Genomic DNA, 25,226 nt, shown 5'->3' with positions numbered 1-25,226 from the left:
GCCCTTCATCCGTAGGTCTCAGGGCAGTTCACAACATAAAAATAGAGGATAAAAAAAAAATTATAATTCCTTCCAGTAGCACCTTAGAGACCAACTAAATTTGTTCTTCGTATGAGCTTTCGTGTGCATGCACACTTCTTCAGATATACTGAAACAGAAGTCACCAGACCCTTATATATAGTGGGAGGGTGGGGAGGGGTATTACTCAGAAGGGTGGTGGGAGATGGGTGATTGGCTGATAGGTGTGGTAAACCTGTTGATGCCTGCAATTGGTCTTACAGGAAAAAGCAAGGGGTGAGATGGCTAAAAATGTCTCTATTCAGACCAGGTCTCTCCATGGTTTTAAGTTTGGTAATAAGTTGCAATTCAGCAACTTCTCTTTCCAGTCTATTTCTGAAATTCTTTTGTAATAAGACAGCTACTTTGAGAACTTGTATAGAATGTCCTGGGAGACTGAAGTGTTCTCCTACTGGTTTCTCTGTCTTGTGATTCCTGATGTCAGATTTATGTCCATTTATCCTTTGGCGTAGGGTTGGGCCTGTTTGTCTGATATAGAGAGCTGAAAGGCACTGTTGGCATGTAACTAGGATAAAAAAAGAAACAAATGCATAATAAAAACAGGAGTAGACCAAATATCATATTTTTGTTTTCATTTGTTGTTATAACTGTTCTATCTGTTTTATATACATTGAAATGGAAACATTTTACAAGAAAAAACAACAAGAGGCAGTGAGTGGCCCAAGGTCGCCCCCAGTGCATTTCATGGCCAAGTTGGGATTTGTCCCAGGTCCTAGGCTGGCGCTCAAACCACTTCACCACTGAGGGCTTATCTATTCAGGTGTGTTTCTAAAGCAGGCATAGGCAAACTCAGCCCTCCAGGTGTTTTGGGACTACAATTCCTATCATCCCTAGCTAACAGGACCAGTGGTCAGGGATGATGGGAGTTGTAGTCCCAAAACAGCTGGATGCCTGTGCCTGGTCTAAAACTTCTGTATTCCTCATGCTCTCGTGTATGGCCCTTGTCTAATAATAATAATAATAATAATAATAATAATAATAATACTTTATTATTTATACCCCACCCATCTGGCTGGGTTTCCCCAGCCACTCTGGGCAGCTTCCAGAACAATATTAAAGTACAGTAATGCATCAAACATTAAAAGTTTCCCTAAACAGGGCTACCTTCAGATGTCTTCTAAAAGTCAGATAGTTGTTTATTTCCTTGACATCTGACAAGAGGGCGTTCCACAGGGCGGGCACCACCACCGAGAAGGCCCTCTACCTGGTTCCCTGTAACCTCACTTCTTGCATGGAGGGAACCGCCAGAAGGCCCTTGAAGCTGGACCTCAGTGTCCGGGCTGAACGATGGGGGTGGAGACGCTCCTTCAGGTCTACTGGGCCGAGGCCGTTTAGGGCTTTAAAGGTCAACACCAACACTTTGAATTGTGCTCAGAAAGGGGGCACAAGGTGCCTGCCTCTAGCAGGGCAAAGCATTTGCTGGAGCAGGTGAGTGTGAATGGTTAAAGAGCCACCCCTGGCTCCATCCCTCATCCACAGCTCCAGTTTTAAGGACTGCAGAAGAGAGCGGCGGCTCCAGCTCCCTTGACCAAAAAGGTCTAGCACCTCCTTGCTCTGTGCATGTGCCTGCGTAGTGTCGTGTCAGAGGGTTGCCATGATCTGCGTTCCAATCCCAGTTTGGCCATGAAGCGCAGCAGCTCACTGGGGGCCAGTCTTGTCTACACTAGCCAGCGGGGCGGCTTTGAGGATGAACTGCAAAGTTGCAGGGGGAAAGCCGTGTGCATCTCTTGCAAGAAGGGCAGGTGGGTAGCTTTTTATAAGGAAAACCCTCAAATTTCACACTGGTGTACAGAAACCCAGATTCTGCAACCGGTGCGTTGAACCTGCATTTCGGGTTTTTGCAAATACCTTTGATCTAAACTGGCGGACGACAGGAAGTGCTTTAGAGGGCAACCTCTGCCGTTTGTGCCGGATCGGTTTCGGTTGTTGTGATCCGAGGGCGCAGACAAGCTGCGTGAAGAAGCGCAGTGTTAGTTTTTAAATGCGTGTCATCCGCCATGAAGAGGTGGCGCTGCACCCCCTCCTTAAGAGGACCTCCCTGGACCCAGAAGCATCAAACAGCTTCCACCCAGTGGCAGATATCCCCCTCTCGGGGCAAGGGGCTTGAGAGGATGGAGCAGTCCGGCTTCAGGCATGCTTTGAAGAGACTGAATGTCTGGATCCATTGCCATCTGACTTCAGGCAATGAAACTGCCATAGTTGCCCTAGTTGATGGCATTTGTCTGACATGAGATAGCTAGTGAGCAGCCCTGCCCGTTCTTCTTGACCAGGGGTCAGCAAACTTTTTCAGCAGGGGGCCAGTCCACTGTCCCTCAGACCTTGTGGGGGCGGCTGGACTATATTTTTTTTTGGGGGGGGGGGAATGAACGAATTCCTATGCCCCATAAATAACCCAGAGATGCATTTTAAATAAAAGGGCACATTCTACTCATGTAAAAACACGCTGATTCCTGGACTATCCGTGGGCCAGATTTAGAAGGCGATTGGGCTGGATCCGGCCCCCGGGCCTTACTTTGCCTACCCATGTTCTTGGCCTTTCAGTGGCTTTCGATACCATTGACTATCGCGTCCTCTTGGAGCAGCTCAAGGAGTTTGGCGTTTGTGCTTCTGTGGTCTTTCCCCCACCTCCAGGGCTGTTCCCTTGCAGTAATGTGGGAAGCCACTACTTGACGCCATGGGAGCTTCTCCATGGTGTCGCACAGAATTCCTTCTTGCTCCCCACGCTATTTAACATCTACAAGAAGCCTCCAGGAGCTGTCACCAAGAGATTTGGAGTTAGGTGTCACCCATATGCAGATGACATCCAGCTCTGTGTGATGGCCTGGGACTCGGGATTGGACTCGGAACCAGAGGAGACTCAGTCCGCACCGGATCCTTTGCCTCAGGTGGCAGCTGAACCTAGTCTGGGGCCTGATTCTGAAGAGTCCCAGTCTGCACAGGTTTCCCTGCAACAAGCACCAGCTGGGCCGAGTCAGGGGCCTGAGCCTGCCCTGGCTCCAGATGTGGGGATTCCCTCGTTGCCTCCAGCTGGGCAACACTTACAGCTGCTCCACTACCGGTTGGGTCAGGGGAGGCTGAGGCGGCCCCTGGGTCTAGTCACCCACTGATGTCTCCTGAGCTGCAGAGACTCAGGTCTGAGAGAAGGAGAGACCTGAGTACTCGCAGGAGGAGTGCTCGCCTTCGGGCGAGACAGCGAGGTGAGTCACCGGGGGATCCGGACCGGCCGCTACCCCAACAAAGATAAAAGGCTGTCGGACCCCGCCCCAGGTTGCGGGAGCAACGTTGCTGTGTGCCAGATCCTGCCTGAGCTCCTGTGCCTGTCCTTGCCTGGTTTCCTGCCTTGTGCCTTGGCCCTGTCGGACTGACTCCCAGAGGAACCTCCGGATTCTGGGCCGGTCCTGGACTGCGTTTCACAGGTTACCCCCGGGCCCAGCACACTCTGTATCTCTCTCTGTGTTGCACCTTAATCCTGAGAGGCGGCTGAGATGCTGGACAGATGCTTGCAGGCAGTGATGGGCTGGACGTGGGCCAGCAGATGGAAACTGAATCCTGAAAAGACAGAGGTGTTATGTGCTCCAAGTTCTCGAGTCCAGGTGGGAAGGTAACAGTTCTGGCTGGGGTTTCACTCCATTTGTAGCTTGCCAGGGGGCGGGGATACTCCTGGATCCCACAGTTTCCAGGTGCAGCTGGTTCTCTAGCTATGGCCGCTTTGGGGCAGAGATGACTTGGCTGTGGTTCGCTCCACACTGCTGACTTCCAGACTGGATTATTGCAATGCGCTCTGTGTGGCGCTGCCCTTGAAGACAATTGCCTCCTTCCCTGCAGACCTTCTTGGATGTTAAGATCGGCAGAGGGGAGGCCGTCTTGGTAATTCAGAAGTTTGGGGGGGGGGATCTGGGATGCTTAGTTAAGTGTTCAGCCTTGCCAGGCCTCTCAGTCTGCTCCCTGGTGTTTCTGAGCCCTTTGCACATGACGTCCACCTGTTAGCAAGCTTTTCTCCACAACCATTGCATAGAGAGTGTTGCGAAAGTGATGCCTTTGACAACCCCCAACAGGAACGAGAGATCGAAACTTGCTGCAGTTCTCAAAGCACTGTGCTGTCCTCAAAAACATGCCATGACACTTCCAAATCCCCACCTTCCTCCCCTTAGCTTCTCTGTGGCCAGCCCAAAGCTCCCATCCCCTGCCATATGCTCTGGGGGTGATATTTTGGGTGGTGCCAGTTGCAGGCCACAGCGGGCATTCGCTAGTTCCTCTCCTCTCCCCCTCTCTTTCTGAAGTCTGGGTCAGGGCAGCCCCTTCCTCTGTGTCCGGGAGCTTTGCCACGGCACCCTGTTTTTGTTAATGTTCCCCACTATGTATGCAGGAGGGGGAAGGCAGAACAAGAGGCATCAACCGTCGCCGTAATGTGTTTCCCAAGTCGAAATTAAGCTTAATTGGCCAATTATTGAAATAACTTCTTAATTTGCGGAAGATGTTGGAAAACAACTTCCCAGTCTGTTTGAGCTTGTTGTGGCAGCGCCCGGCCTTGAGATTTGATAAGGTTGCTCTGGCTGCTTCCCTTTGATCCTTGCCACCCCCAGCTGCCCGCTCCCATTTTCCTTTTTTAGGAAGTGGCTTCTTGGGTATCATTCTTGGCGCACGTCCAACACCATCTATTCTGAGATCACAAAGCTTTCTGAATGTAAGAATTCACCTCGACAGCATAGCTCACTGTCAGAGGATAGCTGTGGGAGGAGAGAGAGAGAGAGAGAGAGAGAGAGAAAGAAAGAGCAAGAACAATGTACTTCTGCATCCACAGAGGCCGCCCTGCAGCTGTCGGCTTTCAGATGTGCCCAGGTGGCAGCTCCCCATACTTGGAGGCTTGGCACCTGTGCGCCAACAGGTGCCGTATCTAGTCATCTTTGCACCCAGGGCAATCTCCCATTTCGCTTCCCCCTGGTGCCCAGAAGCAGCATGAGGGTGAGTTGAGTGTGGTTGTCGTGCTCCGAAGATCTTGCTGCTGCCACTTCAATTTCTTGACCAGCTGGGCTGATCTTGTTGGTTTGGGCAATGTGCGTGTTTATGTTTGTCCTCGTATCTTGTAGTGGTGTCTGTTCTTCTTTCTGCTGTTCGTCGATAAATCACTTGATAGAGAGAATCCTTGGAAAGGGTTTTAACTGGTGCTGTCACCTGGCTAGGGAAATTGGTCAATTTGATTGCATGAGCTTTTAAGTTGACTCTGGGGGCCAGAAAGGAGGATTACAATAATGTGCTGGAGTAATAAGGTTCAGGAGACTCTGAACCCGCTTGGGTCGCTTGGAACTCTTGTGATATTAATTTATTGCATTTGATTTGGGTATGGAAATCTGTTCCTATATGTTTAGTTCTAGATATATATTTATAAGGAAGATTAGACAAATTTGTGGTGGGTAAGGCTACTTGCTATGATGGCTCTGCTTTGCCTCCACGACCGGAGGCAGCAATGCTTCTGAGTACCAGTTGCTAGAAACCACAGGAGGGGAGAGTTGCTCTTGTGCCCGGGACATCTCGAGGTAGGTTTGGAAAATCTTCTCTCTCTTTGGCGATCCCTCGTAGCTGAGTAAGATTGTCTTCCATGAACACAGTCTTAACAGTGCGTCTGTAAGTGACTGTGGAGGCCAATTCTGGATCCACACGTCCTTCCACAGTGGGGACATAGGTTTCTGGGCGGGAGTTGATCACAGTGTGGATTTGCCAAGCGTGCCTTCCTCTTAGCACCTTTCTCCCTTGCGTCCTGAGTTTGTGTCTTCAAAGCCCAGGACACCCTTGGTAAAGGCTGTTCTCCAACTGGAGCACTCACAGGCCAGTGTTTCCCAGTTGTCGGTGTTTATACTACATTTTTTTAGATTTGCCTTGAGACAGCCTTTAAACCTCATGTTGACCACCAGCATTACGCTTTCCATTTTTAAGTTGGGAATAGAGTAGTTGATTTGGAAGATGATCACCGGGCATCCACACAAAAGGACCAGTCGAACAAAGTTGATGTTGAAGAATCATTGCTTCGACACTGGTGATCTTTGCTTCTTCCAGTACACTGGCATTAGTTCGCCTGTCTCCCCAAGTTATGCATAAAACTTTTCGGAGACACCGTTGATGGAATCTTTCGAGGAGTTGGAGATGGTGTTTATAAGTGGTCCACGTTTCACAGGCAGACAGTAAGGTTTGGAAAATACTCCCTACCTGGCAAGATGGTACTTGTCCACGTGGGAAGGTAGCCCAACTAGAAGAAAGAAAACACTGATTCTAAAACCTCTGCTGCCTTGCAGGACATCTTCGGGAGAAGAAAAGGCTAAGGAGAAGCCCTACGCCCTAAGGCGGTTGGATGGCACCTTGTATGCCTCCCTCTGGCAACTCCAAGCTGGTGCTAAACAAATGTCTGTGCTTTCCTTTGGAGCACATCAGCGAGGCCAAGAGGGGGTCTTGTCGGCTGGGCAGCCCAGGACCTCCAGACACATGGCCCAGGCTTGCGCCCCAAGGAGGCCACTTTGTGGGTGCTGCAAGCACAGCTGTTTAACTTCACCTCCGGGGGTGCACTCCATTGTCTCTCGAGACAGACGGGTACCAACCAAAGCTGGGTACTTTTGGGGACATATTTGCAAGTCTTGATTAGGACATACTTCAGTTTTAGGGCTTGTACTTGCTGGAGGTGATATGATCGCGTTCTCCTCCTTACCCAGTAAAGACAAATCCTCCCTGCGTATAGAAAACTACTGTATTAAGGGAGAAGGCCGGCCTAGACGTTTAGTCCCTGACATGCTACATGTCTCTATGCAGCAGACATTTTGGTACAAAGAACCTTCCCCCTGATACTCATAAGCATGAGTTTGTTGAATATGTTTGATGAATCTGGCATATTTATCAATGTATGTGGCCGTCTGTCAAGGATTCTTTTGTTGTGATTCCTGCATTGCGGGGGGGTGGACTAGAGGATCTCTGGGGTCCCTTCCAACTCTACAACTCTGTGATTCTACACCTCTGTTTCTGTTCTGTCTGTATATTGTTTTTTGTCCTTTACTCTTCCCGTGAGCTTCTTTGAGAGCGATTATGCATATAAGTAAAAGAACAAGGGTGAAAATGAATTGGAAGCCACCCTTGAAAGCATGCTCTGAAAGAAGGACCAGGCCTTGGGTGCTGGTGTTTCCTGGCTCCTGTCATCTCTGTATTTCCCAGCAAGTTTATGGTGTCTTTTGGCCATTGTTATTCTGTGTGCATTAATCCCGAGTAACGGCACAGCTGGGTTCTGTCCTTGCAGTCACCGAGTCGGATTTGAGAGAGTCCTCATTCCACACCCTGCCAGGCGCCGTGACAGAGTAGAAATAAACCACCTCTTTGCCTTGCGCTAAGGTGGGCATGGAATTTAAAGAGTGGCGAGCGTACCTTTTCCGGAGACCGTTGAGCAGAACTGCCTGCGACCATCCCATCGGTGGCTTGGGGGGGGGGGCAAGCACAGCTCCCCACATAACAGGGCAAGGACCAGTACGGGCGGCAGTATTTCCAGTTAAGGTGTGGACATCCTGCACTTGCGGCCCCGTGGTCAAATTTCCACCTCCACACCTCTGGGGGCTCACCTTTTCTGAGCCAAGGAGCAGCCGTGCCTTCCCGTTGGCTGCAAACTGGGGGCGGACAACGTCTCCCCCACAACCCGACCTTCTGATGGCTCCTGTTGCAGCGGAGTGACCTGCTCTCAGAGGAGGAGGCTGCCTGCCGTGTCCCTGCATGAGCAGCTCCTCTGCACGTGCCTCTTTTCTGAGCAGGCAGTTTCCCCTTTCTGCTGCGTTCCCACCCTTTTGCAGAGCTACCCACATTCCCAGGATTGATTTGGGGGGGGGGGGAAGGAACGTGCAGCCAGCTCTCCCGGGGTTTGAAAAGTGCACAGTTCAAGGATCAAACCCTGGGCAAGGACAAAAGGGTGCTGGGCCCCCTCAATTGATTCCTTGGCCTCGGCTTAAGGCTCCGGTTGTCCCCGCTTCCTTCCCTTCCCGCGCGGAGACAGCCATGACCCGCGCTTCTCCCCTCCGGCAATCAATGCCAAATATTTTAACTTGCTCTGTGCATACGTGGGCTCCCTCCCTCCCCAGTTTCCCAGCATGCCTTATCTTCACCCTCCTGCTGTGTGTCCTATTGCCTCCCTATGTGGCTATCATCATATAGGGCTTTCTGCCTAAGCCAGCTTTAAATGATTTCTCCCTCCACCCCTTTTGGTAAACATTGTGTACGGGGCTTAGCTGCAGCAGCCCTTTTCTCTGCAATTACAGCCCTGCTGGCGCAGTCCTTTCTCTCCGTGCATTAATTCCCCTTCCAAAGTCCAGGGGAGGGGAGATTTATGGTGGTCTACTTTCCCCCCCTTTTTCCAATGCAGCAAAATTAGCGGCGTGGCAGAAAATCAAGGACAGGAGGTATTAGAGTTGTGGAAGTGAGCCAGAGTTGAGGGGCAGTGAATGAAGTCTCAGGAAGGGGGGGGGGGGAGCCACAAGCCGAGGCCAGGATCCAAGCAAAGAGGCAAAGGCTGAGAGGTAGAGCATCTGTCTTGCATGCAGAAGGACTCCGGCTTGACCCCTGATTTTCTGTGCTTTAGGAGTGGAAGCATTCTCTGTGTATGGGCCCGTCTGCAGCCGCACTTGGAACCGCGCTCTTGCAATAAAGCCACAGGGAGGACTCCTCTGAGAGGCCACTTCTTATTTCACAGGTTCTAGGAGGAGGTTGGCCCTCCAGACGTTGCTGGACTCCAGCTGCTACCATCCCAACCTCTGAGCTGGGCGGGAATTGGGAGCTGGTAGGCTGCAGGTTCCTTGCCCCTGTTACAAAAGCTGAGAAGTCTGCCCAGCATACCGGAAGGTCAGGAAGCGCTTCTTACCGTTCCCTCAGGGGTGATTTTGTCAAGGGATGGGCGCTGTCAGCTCTCTCACTTAGACTGCCCCCCCCCCCGCCTCCGTTTCCACCATGCCTCTCTCAGATCGGAATTCCAAATCCTAGGAAGGTTTAATCAGAAGCAAGATCCTCTGGGCTTGATGGACAGACTCTGAAATAAATACATTGGTACCTCTGGTTACGTACTTAATTCGTTTCGGAGGTCCGTTCTTAACCTGAAACTGTTCTTAACCTGAAGCACCACTTTAGCTAATGAGGCCTCCCGCTGCTGCTGCGCCACCACCGCATGATTTCTGTTCTCATCCTGAAGCAAAGTTCTTAAGCCGAGGTACTATTTCTGGGTTAGCGGAGTCTGTAACCTGAAGCGTATGTAACCTGAGGCATATGTAACCCGAGGCACCACTGTACCAGGGGATGATTTCTTAGCATGAAAGACCAACGCTCTTCTGGAAAGCAAGTGAAAGGCTTTTCTTCTTTGGCGATCCCTCGTAGCCGAGTAAGATTGTCTTCCATAAACATGGTTTTAACAGTGAGTCCGTAAGTGACTGTGGAGGCCAATTCTGGATCCACACGTCCTTCCACAGTGGGGACATAGATTTCTGGGTGGGAGTTGGTCACGGTGTGGATTTGCAAGTGAAAGTGATTCCTTTCGGGCTAAGGAAGGGAGTTGGGGGCGGCTTTGGGGAGCATTGGGGGCCCCACGTCACGTAAGGCGGCTGCTCTCCAGTGCTGTGGACTCTGACACCCACCCCAGCGCCCCTTCCTTCTGGCCTGACCCCCTAACCTCTTCTGTGTCTGGTTTAGCTTTCAGGCCAGCCGACCCGCCTTGAACGTTGTCATTTTCCCTCTCCTGCACGAGGACTTGACGGAGGTCATCCGGGATGTTCCCATGATGCACTTGGACGAAATCACCTTGTTCAAAAGCCGGGTGGCCGAGGAGCCACCCAACCTGTGGGGGTGATGGCGGCAGCGGCGCAGCGGAGTGGGAGGCTCGGCCTGAGCGCGAAACAGCTGCTGCTTCTCCTTTGCCAGGCGGTCCGGCCCTTGAGCCTCGCGGGGCCACCGTATTCCAGTGTTCTGCAACTCAGATGCCGCTTCGAGGGCAAGCTTGCCAGGGTGCCAGGCAGGCCTTGCGTATCCCGTTTGGGCAAAATTTGCCCCCGAAGAAAAATCTTAATATTTATTGGTTTTAATTTCCAGCCCGCCCCTGAGGGACTCAGGCTGGGCCACAATGAGCTGGTGATTCCTTGCTATTTAATACATGAATTCTCATGCAGCTTTAAATGTAGTTAAAGGGGAGAGGAATTTAACTTGAAAGAATGTGCTCCCCTTTCTTCCTCCTCCCGTTACTTATTCTCGGAGACGGTTGGCTCTTGTGCTTTTTTTTTGGGGGGGGGGTCTTCACTCAAATGTCTTAAGGGACTTTGTAGGTTGACGCAGAGAGTGGCCGTGCCTGAACTTTTATTTATTGGGGGGGGGGGGGTTGGTGTGCATATGTCGTTCAGCTGATCCTGCCCTCTTATCTTGAGGGGGGGGGATAGTTTGTGCCGCTAGGACCTGCTGTGCTGGATACAATTCCAGTTTCCATCTTTTTAGCCAGAGACTCCTGGGATGCTTCTACGCTTGCCCGCTGGGGTGCAGCCAGTTGCCAGGCCAGAGTATCCTCCAAGTCTCATATACATCTGAATAAAAATATCCCACACAAAATTTGCAGGATTTCCATGTCTTCTGGTGGAAGTCTCCTGCTTGCCCTCTCCAGCTCACTGTTCCGTCTCAAGCATGGCTGCCAGGAAGTTCTCCTGCACAAGCCCCAATGAAATGAATGGATGCTGTGCAGGAACACTCCCGGGTCACTGCACAGGTCGCCCTCATTGAGCTGGGAGCTGCTCTGAAATGCCCACAGCGCAAAGCCTTGTGTCCTTTAGCTTTTACAACCTTGTAGCCGTTTATGGCGCTAAAGAAAAGCAAGCACACCTTGTAAGCTGCGGCTGGCATTGAGCTCCAATCCCAAATTGCCGTTGTGAGCATAAACACACACACACACACCTCTCTCTTTACAGCTCCCCAAATAACCTTCCTAACAGCTTTTTATAAAGCAGGTTTAGCCTTTATCAGGCTACTTCTGCTGGAGGTGCTAGCTTGGACTGACACAATTTTATCGAAACCGTGCCAAAATGCTCCTTTGCCAAGGCCCTCTTCTGGGGGGGGGGCTGCAACTGTTTTGCCATGGGGGTAACCTGGCCCTGGTCCTTCCCTCCATCGTACCGCAGGGCCCTCCCTATTCCCATTTTTGCATTCTCTTAAAACACGAGTGGGGAGCCCGGTACCCCCTCCAGAGGTCGTTGGGACCCCCAGCTCCCCGAGAGCCAGCTTGGTCAGGGGGGCGATGGGACAGACATCTTGGAGGGGGGCGCGGAGGGCTCCCCACTCCTTTATTAAAAGGCCCTTCGCTTTCCACTTGAGAGGGCGACAGTGGTGACGTTGCAGCTTCTCATGGGTGCAGATTTAGGTGTTCCGGAAGCAACGCTGCATTGTTTGCAATGGGGGGGGGCATGGATGGAGGGGGTAGAAGAAGCCCCCGTCTCCCTCAGTTGCTGTTTCTCAGCTTCTACTGCTCTTCGCTTGAAGTCGTGGGCCAGCTTGAGTATCCGTAGCAATGTGTCTGTTCCAATGTGATGCTGGTATCTGTGTTAATTGGATCAACAGTGGATTTACCTGCCAAATATGGCATATAAACACTTCTGTACTCACCTTTGCTATCTCAGTATGCTCTTTTTGTGTGTGCAGGGGGGGATGACGACAAAAAAACTGCCTTCTATCAGATCAGACTCTCTCTCTCTCTTGTCCAGCTTCAAAGGTTTTTGACTGCAACTTCCATCAGCCTCAGCCAGCCTAAACCAATCTCCTCTCCTCTGGCACTGGGTCTCCACGGTATGTTTAGCCTGGAGAAGAGGGGACCAAGAGGTGTTGTGAGAGCCATCTTCAAATATCTAAAAAGTTGTCATGCGGAAGAGGGAGCAAGCTTGTTTTCTCCTGCTCTGGAGGGTGGGACCCGAACCCAGGGCTTCCCGTTAAAAGGAAGGAGATGCCGACTCAACATCAGGAAGAAATTTCTGACCGTTAAGAGCTGTTCGACAGTGGAACGGACCCCTTCAGAAGGTGGTGGGCTTTTCTTTTTTATATTTAGAATTTTACTGAGATGATGATAGTAAGTTTAAATGAATTGGGAGGAAGAAAAGAATTAGAAAAAGAGGGTGAGGAGAATACATTAAAAAACAGTTTAAAAAGCAGAGGGAAACAGCAATAACAAAATAATCATAAAATATAATTAAGGCTACAAAACTATATAGTATGTAAGTAGATGGATAAACTTGTCTCCCTCAAGCGTATGCTAATCCATGTATCACTATGGTTTAGACAAATACATTCCAAATATCATTAAATTCATTGGAGGCTGTTAAAGAAAGGTTGGGGGGGGGCATCTGTCAGGGATGCTTCAGCTGTGATTCCTGCGTTGCAGGGGGTTGGAATAGAGGACCTCTGGGGTTCCCTCCCAACTCTACGATTCTCTAGGACCTACCCCTCCACCTCTCTTTATCTGGAGCTGCTTCCAGGGATTGAACCAGGAATCCTCTGCAAGGCAAAGCAGAGACTCCGCACCCCGGAACGATGGGAGGGTGGCGAGAAAAGCCCAACGGCTTTGCCTAGATTCTCGTTTGCAGCCTTCTCTGAGGACTGGGGCAGATCTTTGCTGTCCCCTGGTGCTGAGGAGCCACCAAGGCCCCATCCGCCCCATACAGCCAGAGTCCTGTGATACCGCATTGAAGAGCCAAGCCTTCCCACAGAGAAGCTGTCGCTTGTTAAGGGAGCTGCCAGTGGTTACGAGCCGCCGCAGCCTCTTCCTCTCCCAGAGCTACAATTCCCAGAGCGGTTTAATCACCAGTCCCTCTTCACGGCGGGTAGAATCTGGAACTCCAGCCCTATGCAGGGAAGAAAGGTTTCTCTGCAGCCAAGTGGGGATTCGAACCCTGGTCTCCTCCCAGGCCTGAGTCCGAAGCTCTGGCCATTGCGCCACACTGCTCTCTCGCTCCGCAACCCAAGTCCCGGCCACAGATCCTCCTAACGCGAAGCCGGATTTGAGTTGTTGTTGCTGCCGCCGCTGCAGGCACGATGCAGCAGATGCTAATAATGTGCTTATTTTCTCTCTAAGTGCCATTTTGGCATCGGTGTTAATTACAATTTATATTCGGCAGCGTTTATGTTGGGAAAAGAAACCCACCTTAATGGTCCCCAACTGACGGGGGTGGGGGGGTGGGCAAAGGGCTGTTAAGCAGAGCTCCATATGTTTGATGTGGTGCCAGGCAGGGAGGTGGGTCCCTGGACCCTCCCTCTCCTTTCGTTCCGAGTTTCATTTCAGCCCAGAGCAACTCTGGAGGTTTCTATGCAGAGGTTGGGTGGCCATCTGTCAGGGACACATTCATTGCAATTCCTGCATTTCAGGGGGCTGGACTAGATGACCGCTGGGGTCCCCGCTCAACTTTACAATTCTGTGACCTCCTCCCCTTCATCCGCCGACGCTCAGCGGCTGCACATGCTCCCTGCGGACGGCTTGAATGAGTTCATGTTTAATACATGGAGCTGCTTTTAGCATCACCTTTTGGAAGAGAAAGGAATGGCTCAGGGGTGGGGACCTAAGAGGCTCCCCCCCCCAAAAAAAAACAGTCTAATGAGTATTGAGTGCATTCCCATTGAATTGTCCCTCCACCTCTCCCACAATCCCTTTGAACATCCACCCCCAGAGCTCGGGGCAGACCCAGGCTACCTTTTGCCTCTTTGGTTTGTTTGAAAGGGTTTCTGAACCACTCAGTGTCTGAAATCTAAGCGGCGTTCTTGCGTGTGGAGTGCCCAGGCATGGCCCCAGTGAGGTCAAGCCCACGACCGCCTTGCTCCACCCTGGGCCCGATCCCTTCTACACACACAGCCAGGGAGCTCTTCACTGCTTCTGGCAGTTTTAAGGGCCTGAACCCCCAGCCCAGCCCAGCCCACCAGGAGCAAACCCAGGGTGACCAGAACAGCCTTATCACAGGACCTGGGAGCAAGAAGGAGCTGTTTCCATGAGGTCCCTGAGGATGTTCCAGGTCGTTTGGGTGGGAGGCCATAGCCTTCCAGAGGTGGGATGGAGGACCAGTGACCCTCTCGCCCCAGATAATAATAATCCGTTCCAGAAGTCCGTTCGACTTCCAAAATGTTCGGAAGCCAAAGTGTGACTTCTGATTGGCTGCGGGAAGCTCCTGCAGCCAATCGGAAGGCGCGCTGGACGTTCGGCTTCCGCAAACCGGAACAGCCACTTCCGGGTTATGATGGTTTGGGAGCCGATTTGTTTGGGAGCCAAAGCGTTTGAGATCGAAGGTACGACACTAACCCAAAGTTCTTCCTGATGTTTAATCCGAATCTCCTCACTGGATCCCTCTGGATCAAGCCAGCATCCCAGGATCCTGTTCTCATAGACGTCCAGCCAGATGCCCATGATGGGAAACTCGCAAGCAGGATTCGCGCGCAAGAGAGCCCTTTCCCCCTCCTGTGGTTCCCAGTGCCTGCTACTCAGAAGCGCTGCAGCCATGACCGGGACAGTGACCGGTAGCCTTGCCTCTGCTTCTGAGCCACTGGCCCCCTTCTGCCTCTGGCCAGTTTCCAGGGCTCTTCTCGGCCCTGAGGAGGTCTTGTCATAAAAGTCGTGGGCTCATTGGTGCTGAGCTCTGGAGGGAGGGCAGGGTTTCGCCTTGCCAACCCTCACCGATCCATATTCATCGCGCACCGTCCGCAGGTCGGGGCGGCTGCCCGCCGACACCATTCCACCCCTCCCTGAAGCCTGTCAAAGGAGCAATATTCTCGGCGCCTCCTGGGGAAGCTGCCCTCCATCGCAAGGTCCACAAGATGCTCAATTGGACGCCGTAGGCGCACCCCACCGGCTCTCCGGCAAAAGCCTCATTTCCATAGAAACCGGACAGGATGCGGGAGAAGGGGCTGTGATTAATAGCCGAGGGAGGCTGCCTTGGGCCCTCTTCAATTTTTTAGGGGGCAGAGAGGGCCAGAGGCAGACATTGGGGGGGGGGGGAGGGGAGAGGCAGGTGCCCGTAAAGCTAATGAAAACCATTTTGCCTGCGAATTCCGCAGGCAGCCTATTCCCTAGCACGTTTTCCATCCTGCTCTTTCCACCCTCCTCTTTTTAGCAAAGCAACTAGCTCTCTTCCGAAGCTTTCCTTGCCCTCCCCCCCAGCAGCGACCCCCATGGCTCAAATTAATAAGGGTTTCTAAAAGGACAAGCAAAGTCCTCGCCACTGTCGTTGGTTAGTAGTGGGGGGTGGGGTAGGATAGGCTGGGCGTCTAGCAATAAGGGGAGACCCCGACATTTCCCGTTTGAGCTAAAAGAGGGTTAAAAAGGTAAAGGGACCCCTGACCATTAGGTCCAGTCGTGGAGGACTCTGGGGTTGCGGCGCTCATCTCGCTTTATTGGCCGAGGGAGCCGGCGTACAGCTTCCGGGTCATGTGGCCAGCAGGACTAAGCCGCTTCTGGTGAACCCGAGCACCACACGGAAATGCCGTTTACCTTCCCGCCGGAGCGATACCTATCTATCTACTTGCACTTTGACGTGCTTTCGAACTGCTAGGTTGGCAGGAGCAGGGACCGAGCAACGGGAGCTCACCCCATCACAGGGATTTGAACCGCCGACCTTCTGATCCGCAAGCCCTAGCCTCTGTGGTTTAACCCACAGTGCCACCCACGTCCCAAAAAAGAGGGTTAGGGATGGGTATTTTTTCCCAGCAGCCTTGACCCAGCGGTAGAAACTCAAATCTCTCAGCTAACCACCCAAAGGCACCTTAAACCAAGGTTATGGTTTCCGAAACAAAATGTCTAGATGCCCATTTGTTTCCCGTGAATTTATTACTACCCTCGTCATTTTCAATATCACTTTATATTTTAAAGGAAAGAATCTCCAGTATTTAGCTGGCCGAGCCAGCTTCCTCCTCCTGCCTAACGGCAGAGCCGGCCTTGAAGAGATAGAGCAGAGGTGTCCGCGTTTGCTTCTGATGTTCCCTAACCAGAGAGAGAGAGAAAGATTTGCAGTGCGTCTCCTTCCAAAGTCACATTTAAGCCCCATGAAAATATTCCGTATGGTTAGATCTGAAGGCAGGCAGAGGGATTTCAGTTTAATTGCTGTGCGTCCTCCCTCCTCCCGCTTTTCTCTTTTAGCTTTCAAAATGCTCACGAGTGTAGCGTTTTTATGCTAATTCTGCGGAAGCCGACATGCCTTTGTCTTAAATTATTTATTTTAGTTAATCCCCTTTTTTGCCTTAAAAAGGGAGGGGAAGGGGGGGGCTCCTGAACTCCCATCTCTACACACTGAGAATGTTAAATTGGGCATTGCTAATTAGCCATTTGACAATTAAGGAACATAGAGCAAAAAAAACACCAAAAAACAATAACCACCATTAGGACATTGGGGTTTGGGTTGGGTTTTTTTGCTTTCTTTATGTATTTGTGAAGTTCTCCTCCACCCCATGATGTGCTCCCTTTGAAGTAAAAGCTGCGCTCAGTTCTTGCCCGTGGCTGTGGGATAAATGTGTCCTTTTTTTAAAAAAAAAAATCCTTGTGAAAACTTTAAAAACTGCTGTGAGAGATTTAAAAACTGTGTGTGTGTGTGTGTGTGTGTAGGAAGCAATTTTATTAAATTTGTAGGCCATAATGCTCATAAATGGGAGTATTTGATAAAAAACAGTGGATTTTTACAAAAGTAGTGAAAGGGATAGCTGGTCTGCGCAGGGAGGGCTTCCTCCACCCCCTTCACTTCTTAGTAGCTAAAATTCGTTATATATGTTTGGATCACTGTGCAGGCAGCTTGCAAGCTTCAGGCCTGGCTGCAAATTATAGCATACACAACCAGCAGAGGGTCTGCCCTCCTCTGCTTCCTTCGCCAGAGTGGTGCATGCTCTGGTTATCTCCCACTTGGACTACTGCCATGTGCTCTATGTGGGGCTACCTTTGAGGGTGACCTGGAAGCTACAACTAATCCAGAATGTGGCAGCTAGACTGGGGACTGGCAGCGGCCGCTGAGACCGCATAACACTGGTCCTGAAAGACCTACATTGGCTCCCAGGAAGTTTCCAAGCACAATTCAAAGTGTTGGTGCTGACCTTCAAAGCCCTAAACGGCCTCGGCCCAGTATACCTGAAGGAGCATCTCCACCCCCATCGTTCAGCCCAGACCCTGAGGTCCAGCTCTGAGAGCCTTCTGGCGGTTCCCTCCCTGCGAGAAGCCAAGTTACACGGAACCAGGCAGAGGGCCTTCTCGGTAGTGGCACCCGCCCTGTGGAACGCCCTCTTATCAGTCAAAGGAAAAAACAACTATCTGACTTTTAGAAGACATCTGAAGGCAGCCTTGTTTAGGGAAGCTTTTAATATCTGAAGGACTATTGTATTTTAATATTTTGTTGGAAGCCACCCAGAGTGGCTGGGGAACCCCAGCCAGATGGGCAGGGTATAAATTCTTCTTCTTCTTCTTCTTCTTCTTCTTCTTCTTCTTCTTCTTCTTCTTCTTCTTCTTCTTCTTCTTCTTCTTCTCCCAATTAACCTCCATCTCCAAGGCCTGCTGCTGTGTAGGGTTGCCATACGTCCGGAATTTCTCTGACAAAGCCGGTATTTGACCCTCATGAACAGCGGGTGGAAATCAAGATGTATGGCAGCCCACGTCAGAAATGTAGGATATGATGAAAATCATTAGCTCAAAAACTCATTTTTTGTTGTTGAGATTTAGCAAGAAAAAAAAGCTCAACAACTTTTGTTTCCGTGTTTTCACTTTTTGAAATATGGCATCCCCAGGGCCCTCCCCTAGGTGCTCCTGACCCGCCAACTCCATGTCCTTCTGATGTTTTGGCCTCTGGTGCCCATCAGCTGCAGCCAGCAGGCTTATTGGTCAGGCATGATGGTGTTAAATTGTTATAAGAAAAAACTGCTCCTTTTCCCTTATGGGGTACCCGTTTAGAGTCCTTATGTAGGTTCTCTATCGGTAGGAGAAAATAACAAAAGCCAAGCAGAGTTGAGAAGCAAAGCAGCTAGTAAGCCTGATCTTTATTAAACTGTTGCAACAGGGTCCCCCACTCACCCCTTGCAGGAGGGAGGGGGAACCTAGAACAGGTTTTTGAAATTGCTTCCCCTGTAGTTCAAGGTAAAGGTAAAGGTAAAGGTAAAGGTACCCCTGCCCGTACGGGCCAGTCTTGACAGACTCTAGGGTTGTGCGCCCATCTCACTCAAGAGGCCGGGGGCCAGCGCTGTCCGCAGACACTTCCGGGTCACGTGGCCAGCGTGACAAGCTGCATCTGGCGAGCCAGCGCAGCACACGGAACGCCGTTTACCTTCCCGCTAGTAAGCGGTCCCTATTTATCTACTTGCACCCGGAGGTGCTTTCAAACTGCTAGGTTGGCAGGCGCTGGGACCGAGCGACGGGAGCTCACCCCGCCATGGGGATTCGAACCGCCGACCTTTCGATTGGCAAGTCCTAGGTGCTGAGGCTTTTACCCACAGCGCCACCCGGGTCCATAGTTCAAGACCACCCCCCAAAACATCATGCATACATCACAGAAGGAGGCGGTCTACAGCAGAAATCCTGTCTGGCAAAAAACCTGTTGATGGGTTTACCTGGCTGTTAATGGGCTTACCTGGAGAGCCTGGCCATTCTTTTGAGATGATAAATACTTAATTCCTGAGTCAGGGTCACAGGCTCACCCTTAAGGCAGGATTTGTGAGCACAGAGACAATGAGGAGGTTTTCCGCATTTGCATCCAAACTGCAGAGGAATATTTGAGGTCACTGAAAGAGTCAAAATGGCTTTAGGACTGTTTTCCTGTCCTGTTTCAGACATGTGGTTTATATATTTGTGTATGTGTTTGCCTGGTCCATTTATGAACATTTATTTTATATCTTAGACCGTGTAATTCTCATAACATAGAATCATAGAATCATAGAATCATAGAGTTGGAAGAGACCACAAGGGCCATCGAGTCCAACCCCCTGCCAAGCAGGAAACACCATCAGAGCACTCCTGACATATGGTTGTCAAGCCTCTGCTTAAAGACCTCCAAAGAAGGAGACTCCACCACACTCCTTGGCAGCAAATTCCACTGTCGAACAGCTCTTACTGTCAGGAAGTTCTTCCTAATGTTTAGGTGGAATCTTCTTTCTTGTAGTTTGGATCCATTGCTCCGTGTCCGCTTCTCTGGAGCAGCAGAAAACAACCTTTCTCCCTCCTCTATGTGACATCCTTTTATATATTTGAACATGGCTATCATATCCCCCCTTAACCTCCTATTGATGCAGCCCAGAATTGCATTGGCTTTTTTAGCTGCCGCGTCACACTGTTGGCTCATGTTAAGTTTGTGGTCAACCAAGACTCCTAGATCCTTTTCACATGTACTGCTCTCAAGCCAGGTGTCACCCATCTTGTATTTGTGCCTCTCATTTTTTTTGCCCAAGTGCAATACTTTACATTTCTCCCTGTTAAAATTCATCTTGTTTGTTTTGGCCCAGTTCTCTAATCTGTCAAGGTCGTTTTGAAGTGTGATCCTGTCTTCTGGGGTGTTAGCCACCCCTCCCAGTTTGGTGTCATCTGCAAATTTGATCAGGATGCCCTTGAGTCCATCATCCAAGTCGTTGATAAAGATGTTGAATAAGACCGGGCCCAAGACAGAACCCTGTGGCACCCCACTAGTCACTCTTCTCCAGGATGAAGAGGAACCATTGATGAGCACCCTTTGGGTCCGGTCAGTCAGCCAGTTACAAATCCACTGAGTGGTAGCATAGTCAAGACCGCATTTTACCAGCTTCTTTACAAGAATATCATGGGGCACCTTGTCAAATGCCTTGCTGAAATCAAGGTAGACTACATCCACTGCGTTCCCTTCATCTACCAGGCTTGTAATTCTGTCAAAAAATGAGATCAGGTTAGTCTGACATGACTTATTTTTCAGAAATCCATGCTGACTATTGGTGATCACAGCATTCCTTTCTAGGTGCTCACAGATTGTTTGCTTAATGATCTGCTCCAGAATCTTCCCTGGTATTGATGTTAGACTGACTGGGCGGTAATTATTTGGGTCCTCTCTTTTCCCCTTTTTGAAAATAGGGACAACATTTGCCCTCCTCCAGTCTGCCGGGACTTCGCCTGTTCTCCAGGAATTCTCAAAGATGACTGCCAGTGGTTCTGAGATCACATCTGCCAGTTCTTTTAATACTCTTGGATGCAGTTCATCTGGCCCTGGAGACTTGAATACATCTAAACTAGCCAAGTATTCTTGTACTATCTCCTTAGTTATTCTGGGCTGTGTTTCCTCTGCTGAATCATTTCCTCCAAATTCTTCAGGTCGGGCATTGTTTTCTTTATCGGAGAAGACTGAGGCAAAGAAGGCATTGAGGAGTTCAGCCCTTTCTGTGTCCCCTGTTTGCATTTCACCATCTTCTCCTCTGAGTGACCCCACTGTTTCTTTGTTCTTCCTTTTGCTACGAACATACCCATAGAAGCCTTTTTTGTTGCTTTTAACCTCTCTAGCAAGCCTGAGTTCATTCTGTGCTTTAGCTTTTCTGACTTTGTGTCTACACGTGCTGGCTATTTGTTTGAATTCCTCTTTGGTGGTTTCCCCCCTTTTCCATTTTTTGTACACATCCTTTTTTAATCTTAACTCAGTTAAAAGTTCTTTAGATAGCCACCCTGGCTTCTTTAGGCACCTTCCATGTTTCTGTCTCATTGGTATTGCCTGAAGTTGTGCTTTTACTATCTCCCTCTTAACAAACTCCCAGCCATCATGAACTCCCTTTCCTTTTAGTATTACTGTCCATGGGATCTCACCCAGCACTTCCCTAAGTTTTATGAAGTCGGCTTTCTTAAAGTCAAGAAATTGAGTCCTAGTATGCTTGGCTGCTCCTTTCCGTTGTATAGTAAACTTCAGAAGAGCATGATCACTTGCGCCTAATGATCCTTCCACTTCTACCCCATTAACCAGGTCATCGACATTGGTTAGGACCAGATCTAAAATGGCTGTTCCTCTTGTTGCTTCTCCCACTTTCTGGACAATGAAGTTGTCTGCAAGGCCAGTGAGGAATCTGTTTGACCTTATGCTCTTGGCTGAGTTTGACATCCAACAAATATCTGGGTAATTGAAGTCCCCCATTACTACTATCTCCCTTCCTTTTGCATGCTTGGCCATCTGTTCCAGGAAGGCATCATCTATGTCCTCCGTTTGGCTTGGGGATCTATAGTAAACTCCCACAATGAGGTCACTATTATTCTTCTCTCCCTTAATTTTGACCCAAATGCTCTCACTTTGGCTTTGAGGTTCTAAATCTTGGATCTCTTCACAGGTATACACATCCCTGACATATAACGCCACTCCTCCTCCTTTCTTGTCTGGTCTGTTTCTCTGAAATAGATTGTATCCCTCCATTTTTACATTCCAATCGTGGGACTTATCCCACCAGGTTTCAGTGATGCCTATTATGTCATATTTAGTTTGCTGTACCAAGAGCTCAAGCTCATCTTGTTTATTTCCCATGCTTTGTGCATTAGTGTACAGACATTGAAGTCCATTAGTCATTCCCCCTTGTCTCTTATTTAAGGATTTTTTCCTCCCACCACTAGGTCTGCTTGCTGTTTGCTCCATTTGGTCTATGACATTTGGATGATCATCTTCATCAATTAATAGACTCCTACCTTCAGGAGCACTGTCTCCCTCCCCCACATTAGTCAGTTTAAAGCCCTCCTGATGAGGTTTCTTAGTTTTTTGGCAAAAACATTCCTCCCAACCGTTGTGAGGTGCAGCCCATCGCTTGCCAGAAGTCCATCCTCAAGAAACTGCAGTCCGTGATCTAAGAATCCAAACCGTTCCTGTTTACACCATTTGCGAAGCCAGCTGTTTACTTCCACTATTTTCCTCTCTCTCCCTGGGCCACGTCGTTCAACTGGGAGGACAGATGAGATGACGATTTGTGCATTTAATTCCTTCAATTTCCTGCCCAGAGCCTCGTAGTCTCTTTTGATCTTCTGGAGGCTATTGCTTGCAGTGTCATTGGTTCCCACATGAACCAAGAGGAAGGGGTATTTGTCAGTGGGTTTTATGATTCCTTGCAGTCGTTCAGTTACATCTTGGATCTTAGCCCCGGGGAGACAGCACACTTCCCGAGACATCTTGTCAGGCCCACAGATCACTGCTTCTGTTCCCCTCAGTAAGGAATCCCCTATCACCACTACACGCCTTCTCTTAGGTTTGGTCAGGGTTCTTCCGTGAGCGGTCCGTTCCAAGGTCGCCTGCACATTCCCTGAGGACTGACTTTGCTGCTCATCTTCATATACGTGATCGACTGTAATGAGGGAGAGATCCTCAAATGGAGTCTGCTCTTCGTCTTCCATGCTAGGGGAGAGGACCTCAAAGCGATTGTGTATTTCTAGACAATCAGAGCGAACCCTGGGCCTCCTACTTCTTTGAGTCACGTTTCTCCACATATCGGGCTCCTGTGTTGGTGAACTAGCCTCCTTCTCAGGGGAGTCCCCTGTCTCCTCCTTGGTGGAGACGGTGTGCTCTGTTGCTTCCAAGAAGAGCTCCAGCTCTCTAATTCTTTGGAGCGTAGCTACACGTTCCTCCAGTTGCTGGACTTTGTCTTTTAGGAGGGCAATCAACATGCAATTGCTGCACGTAAAGCTGCCTGCAACCTTTGGCAAGAGTAATTCTCATAACAATGGGAATTGTAGCCCAATGGATCTGGACGGCACTAGGATTGGGGAAGGGGCTCACTTCTGAGTAGACCTGCCTAGGTTTGTGGTTGTCAATCAAGTCTCGCCCACGCATTCCAGCAATTGGTGTGTGACGTGCCCCCCCCCCCCCCGTTCAAGTCTCGTTGGTGTAGATCAATGAAGATGGTTCAGACCTTTTTGAGATCTGGATCTTACCACTCTGGAAGTTAATATCCATGGTCAAAGTGACAAGCTGGGTCTGAGAGTCGAACAAAACAAGCAACCCCTCCTTTTCAACCAACCTGGCATAGTTTAATTTGTTACCCAGCGGAACATGGTTCTAGGCCTGCATGGCAGCTTTGGAATTATAGCTTTGTTTAAAAACCAAAATGACTTAAAAGTTAAATGTCATCAAATTAACATTTACTGCTTGTGTGAGCAAAGCAGAGGGAGCTGGTAGATGGTTTAGTAATGAAATATTGGGAGAAAAGGGATGAGGTTGGACCAGGAGATGCATGGGCACTTCGTATCCTGTTATCGCTCGCTCATCACTCACCTTTGAGCAAATCTGTGCAAGCTTCAAAGTACCTCCATCATCGCCATTGTCCCTTAACTTCCCCTTCACACCTTCATAAAACCATAGCATAGTGTGTGCACGCTCAGAGGATGACCTCCAAACCATCCTAAATATCTTCGCAGAAGCTTACGAAGAGCTTGGCCTGTCACTCAACATCCAAAAAACCAAAGTGCTGCACCAACAAGTACAAAATAACCCCTCTGCAGCACCACAAATCCAACTCAATGGTGTAATGTTGGAAAATGTCGATCACTCCTCCTAACTGGACAGTTATCTTTCCACAAGGGCCAACACTTATGCTGAAATCCAGCATCGCCCGAGCTCTGCACGTGTGGCTTTCTCCCGATTGAAGTGCAGAGTGTTTGAGGACCGGGACATTCGCAGGGAAACCAAAATGCTTGTTTACAAAGCTATTGTACTACCAACCTTACTGTATGCTTGTGAAACATGGACCACTTGTAAATGCCACCTCCAACTCCTTGAAAGATTCCAGCAACGGTGTCTCCAAAATTTTTTACACATCACTTGGGAAGATAGGTGAACTAATGCCAGTGTAATGGAAGAAGCAAAGTTCACCAGTGTTGAAGCAATTATTCGTCAATGTCAACTTTGTTGGACTGGTCATGTTGTGCAGGTGCCAGATGATCATCTTCCAAAGCAACTACTCTATTCCTAAACTTAAAAATGGAAAGTGTAATGCTGGTGGTGAACAAAAGAGGCTTAAAGACTGTCTCAAGGCAATTTAAAAAAAAAAAAGTAGTATAAACACCAACAATTGGGAAACACTGGCCTGTGAGCGCTCCAGTTGGAGAACAGCCTTTACCAAAGGCGTCATGAACTTTGAAGATACTCGAACTCAGGATGCAAGGGAGAAACATGCTAAGAGGAAGGCACGCTTGGCACATCCATGCTGTGATCAACTCCCGCCCAGAAACCAATGTCTCCACTGTGGAAGGACTTGTGGATCCAGAATTGGCCTCCACAGTCACTTACGGACTCTTTGCTAAAACCGTGTTTATGGAAGACAATCTTACTCAGCTACGAGTGATCACCAAAGAAGAAGAAGAAGAGGAAGAAGAAGATGAGGAGGAGGAGGAGGAAGAAATTTTTACCCCCTGGGGTACTCTAGTCCAACCCCCTGCAACGCAGGAATCTCAACTAGATCATCCTTGACAGATGGCCATCCAACCTCTGCTTAAAACGAAGGGGAGTCCACCGCCTCCCGAGGGAGACCGTTCCCACTGTTGAATGGCTTTTTACTGTCAGATAAAATAAATAAAGAAAAGCTATGCTTATAAAAATCCTTTAAAAACAGAACAAAACAAAACAAAAAAAACCCCACCTGCTGAACAAATGCTTTGAAAAGAGGAGATGCAGGGCATTTATGAAAAAAGGACCTGGGTGCTTGTTATTACTGTGGGGCGGGGTGGGGGGGGGTGCCGCGTTATTTCACAGTGCAGATAAAAGGAAGTACTGAAAGCACTGCATTTATAGGCATGGAGACCGGGTTTCTTGCTAAGCTGCTATTATCAAATTAATGTCAAAACGCATCAAACAGGCCTGAGTGTTCTGGAGGCTTCTGCAAAAGTGCTTTGCAAATTGGCGACAAAAACAGTTTTTTGTTTACAGGGCACCAAGCAAGAAACCGACTAATTAGCCATTGTAATAAAAGGGGGTGGGGGAAGGAAATGGGCAATTATACAAACAAGCTGTTTTGAAGTATAAATACACGCTATTCTATGGGCCCTGCTTTAAATGTACACAGGCATATATATATGTGTGTATAAAATCTATTGCGGCAGCGCCTCGGATGCCAACTTCCCAGGGAATGTGAAATTTGCAGAAAGGCGGAGCGCTTTGAATGGGAAAAGCAGGGTTTTGTTCTGAAGGGATGTTGAAACAAAATGA

The 25,226-nt window shown here is 49.5% G+C and overlaps 1 protein-coding gene and 1 long non-coding RNA gene across 4 annotated transcripts in view; one reads left to right on the top strand and one right to left on the bottom strand.

The window, feature by feature from the left end:
• FBXL18 (F-box and leucine rich repeat protein 18) overlaps positions 1-11,718 on the top strand; it is a 35,511-nt gene extending 23,793 nt beyond the window's left edge. Inside the window, exons 5-6 of one of the 3 annotated variants that reach the window (XR_014504911.1) lie at positions 9,772-11,238; positions 11,386-11,718. Coding sequence is in view for 1 of the 3 variants with exons in the window: in XM_083413513.1 (XP_083269639.1) it covers positions 9,772-9,928 (157 nt within the window). In the remaining 2 variants the exon portion in view is untranslated. Of the gene's footprint in view, positions 1-9,771 lie in introns of all 3 variants that reach the window. The other 2 variants (XR_014504912.1, XM_083413513.1) reach the window with 2 other exon arrangements.
• Positions 1-25,226, bottom strand: part of LOC310664603 — a 404,468-nt gene that overhangs the window by 321,961 nt on the left and 57,281 nt on the right. The window lies entirely within an intron of this gene.

Source organism: Podarcis tiliguerta, assembly GCF_965153285.1.
Source record: "Podarcis tiliguerta genome assembly, chromosome: 14".
Classification (NCBI taxonomy): Eukaryota; Metazoa; Chordata; class Lepidosauria; order Squamata; family Lacertidae; genus Podarcis; species Podarcis tiliguerta.
The sequence above is the reverse complement of the archived record's forward strand: the minus strand, read 5'-3'. Positions and strand labels throughout refer to the sequence as shown.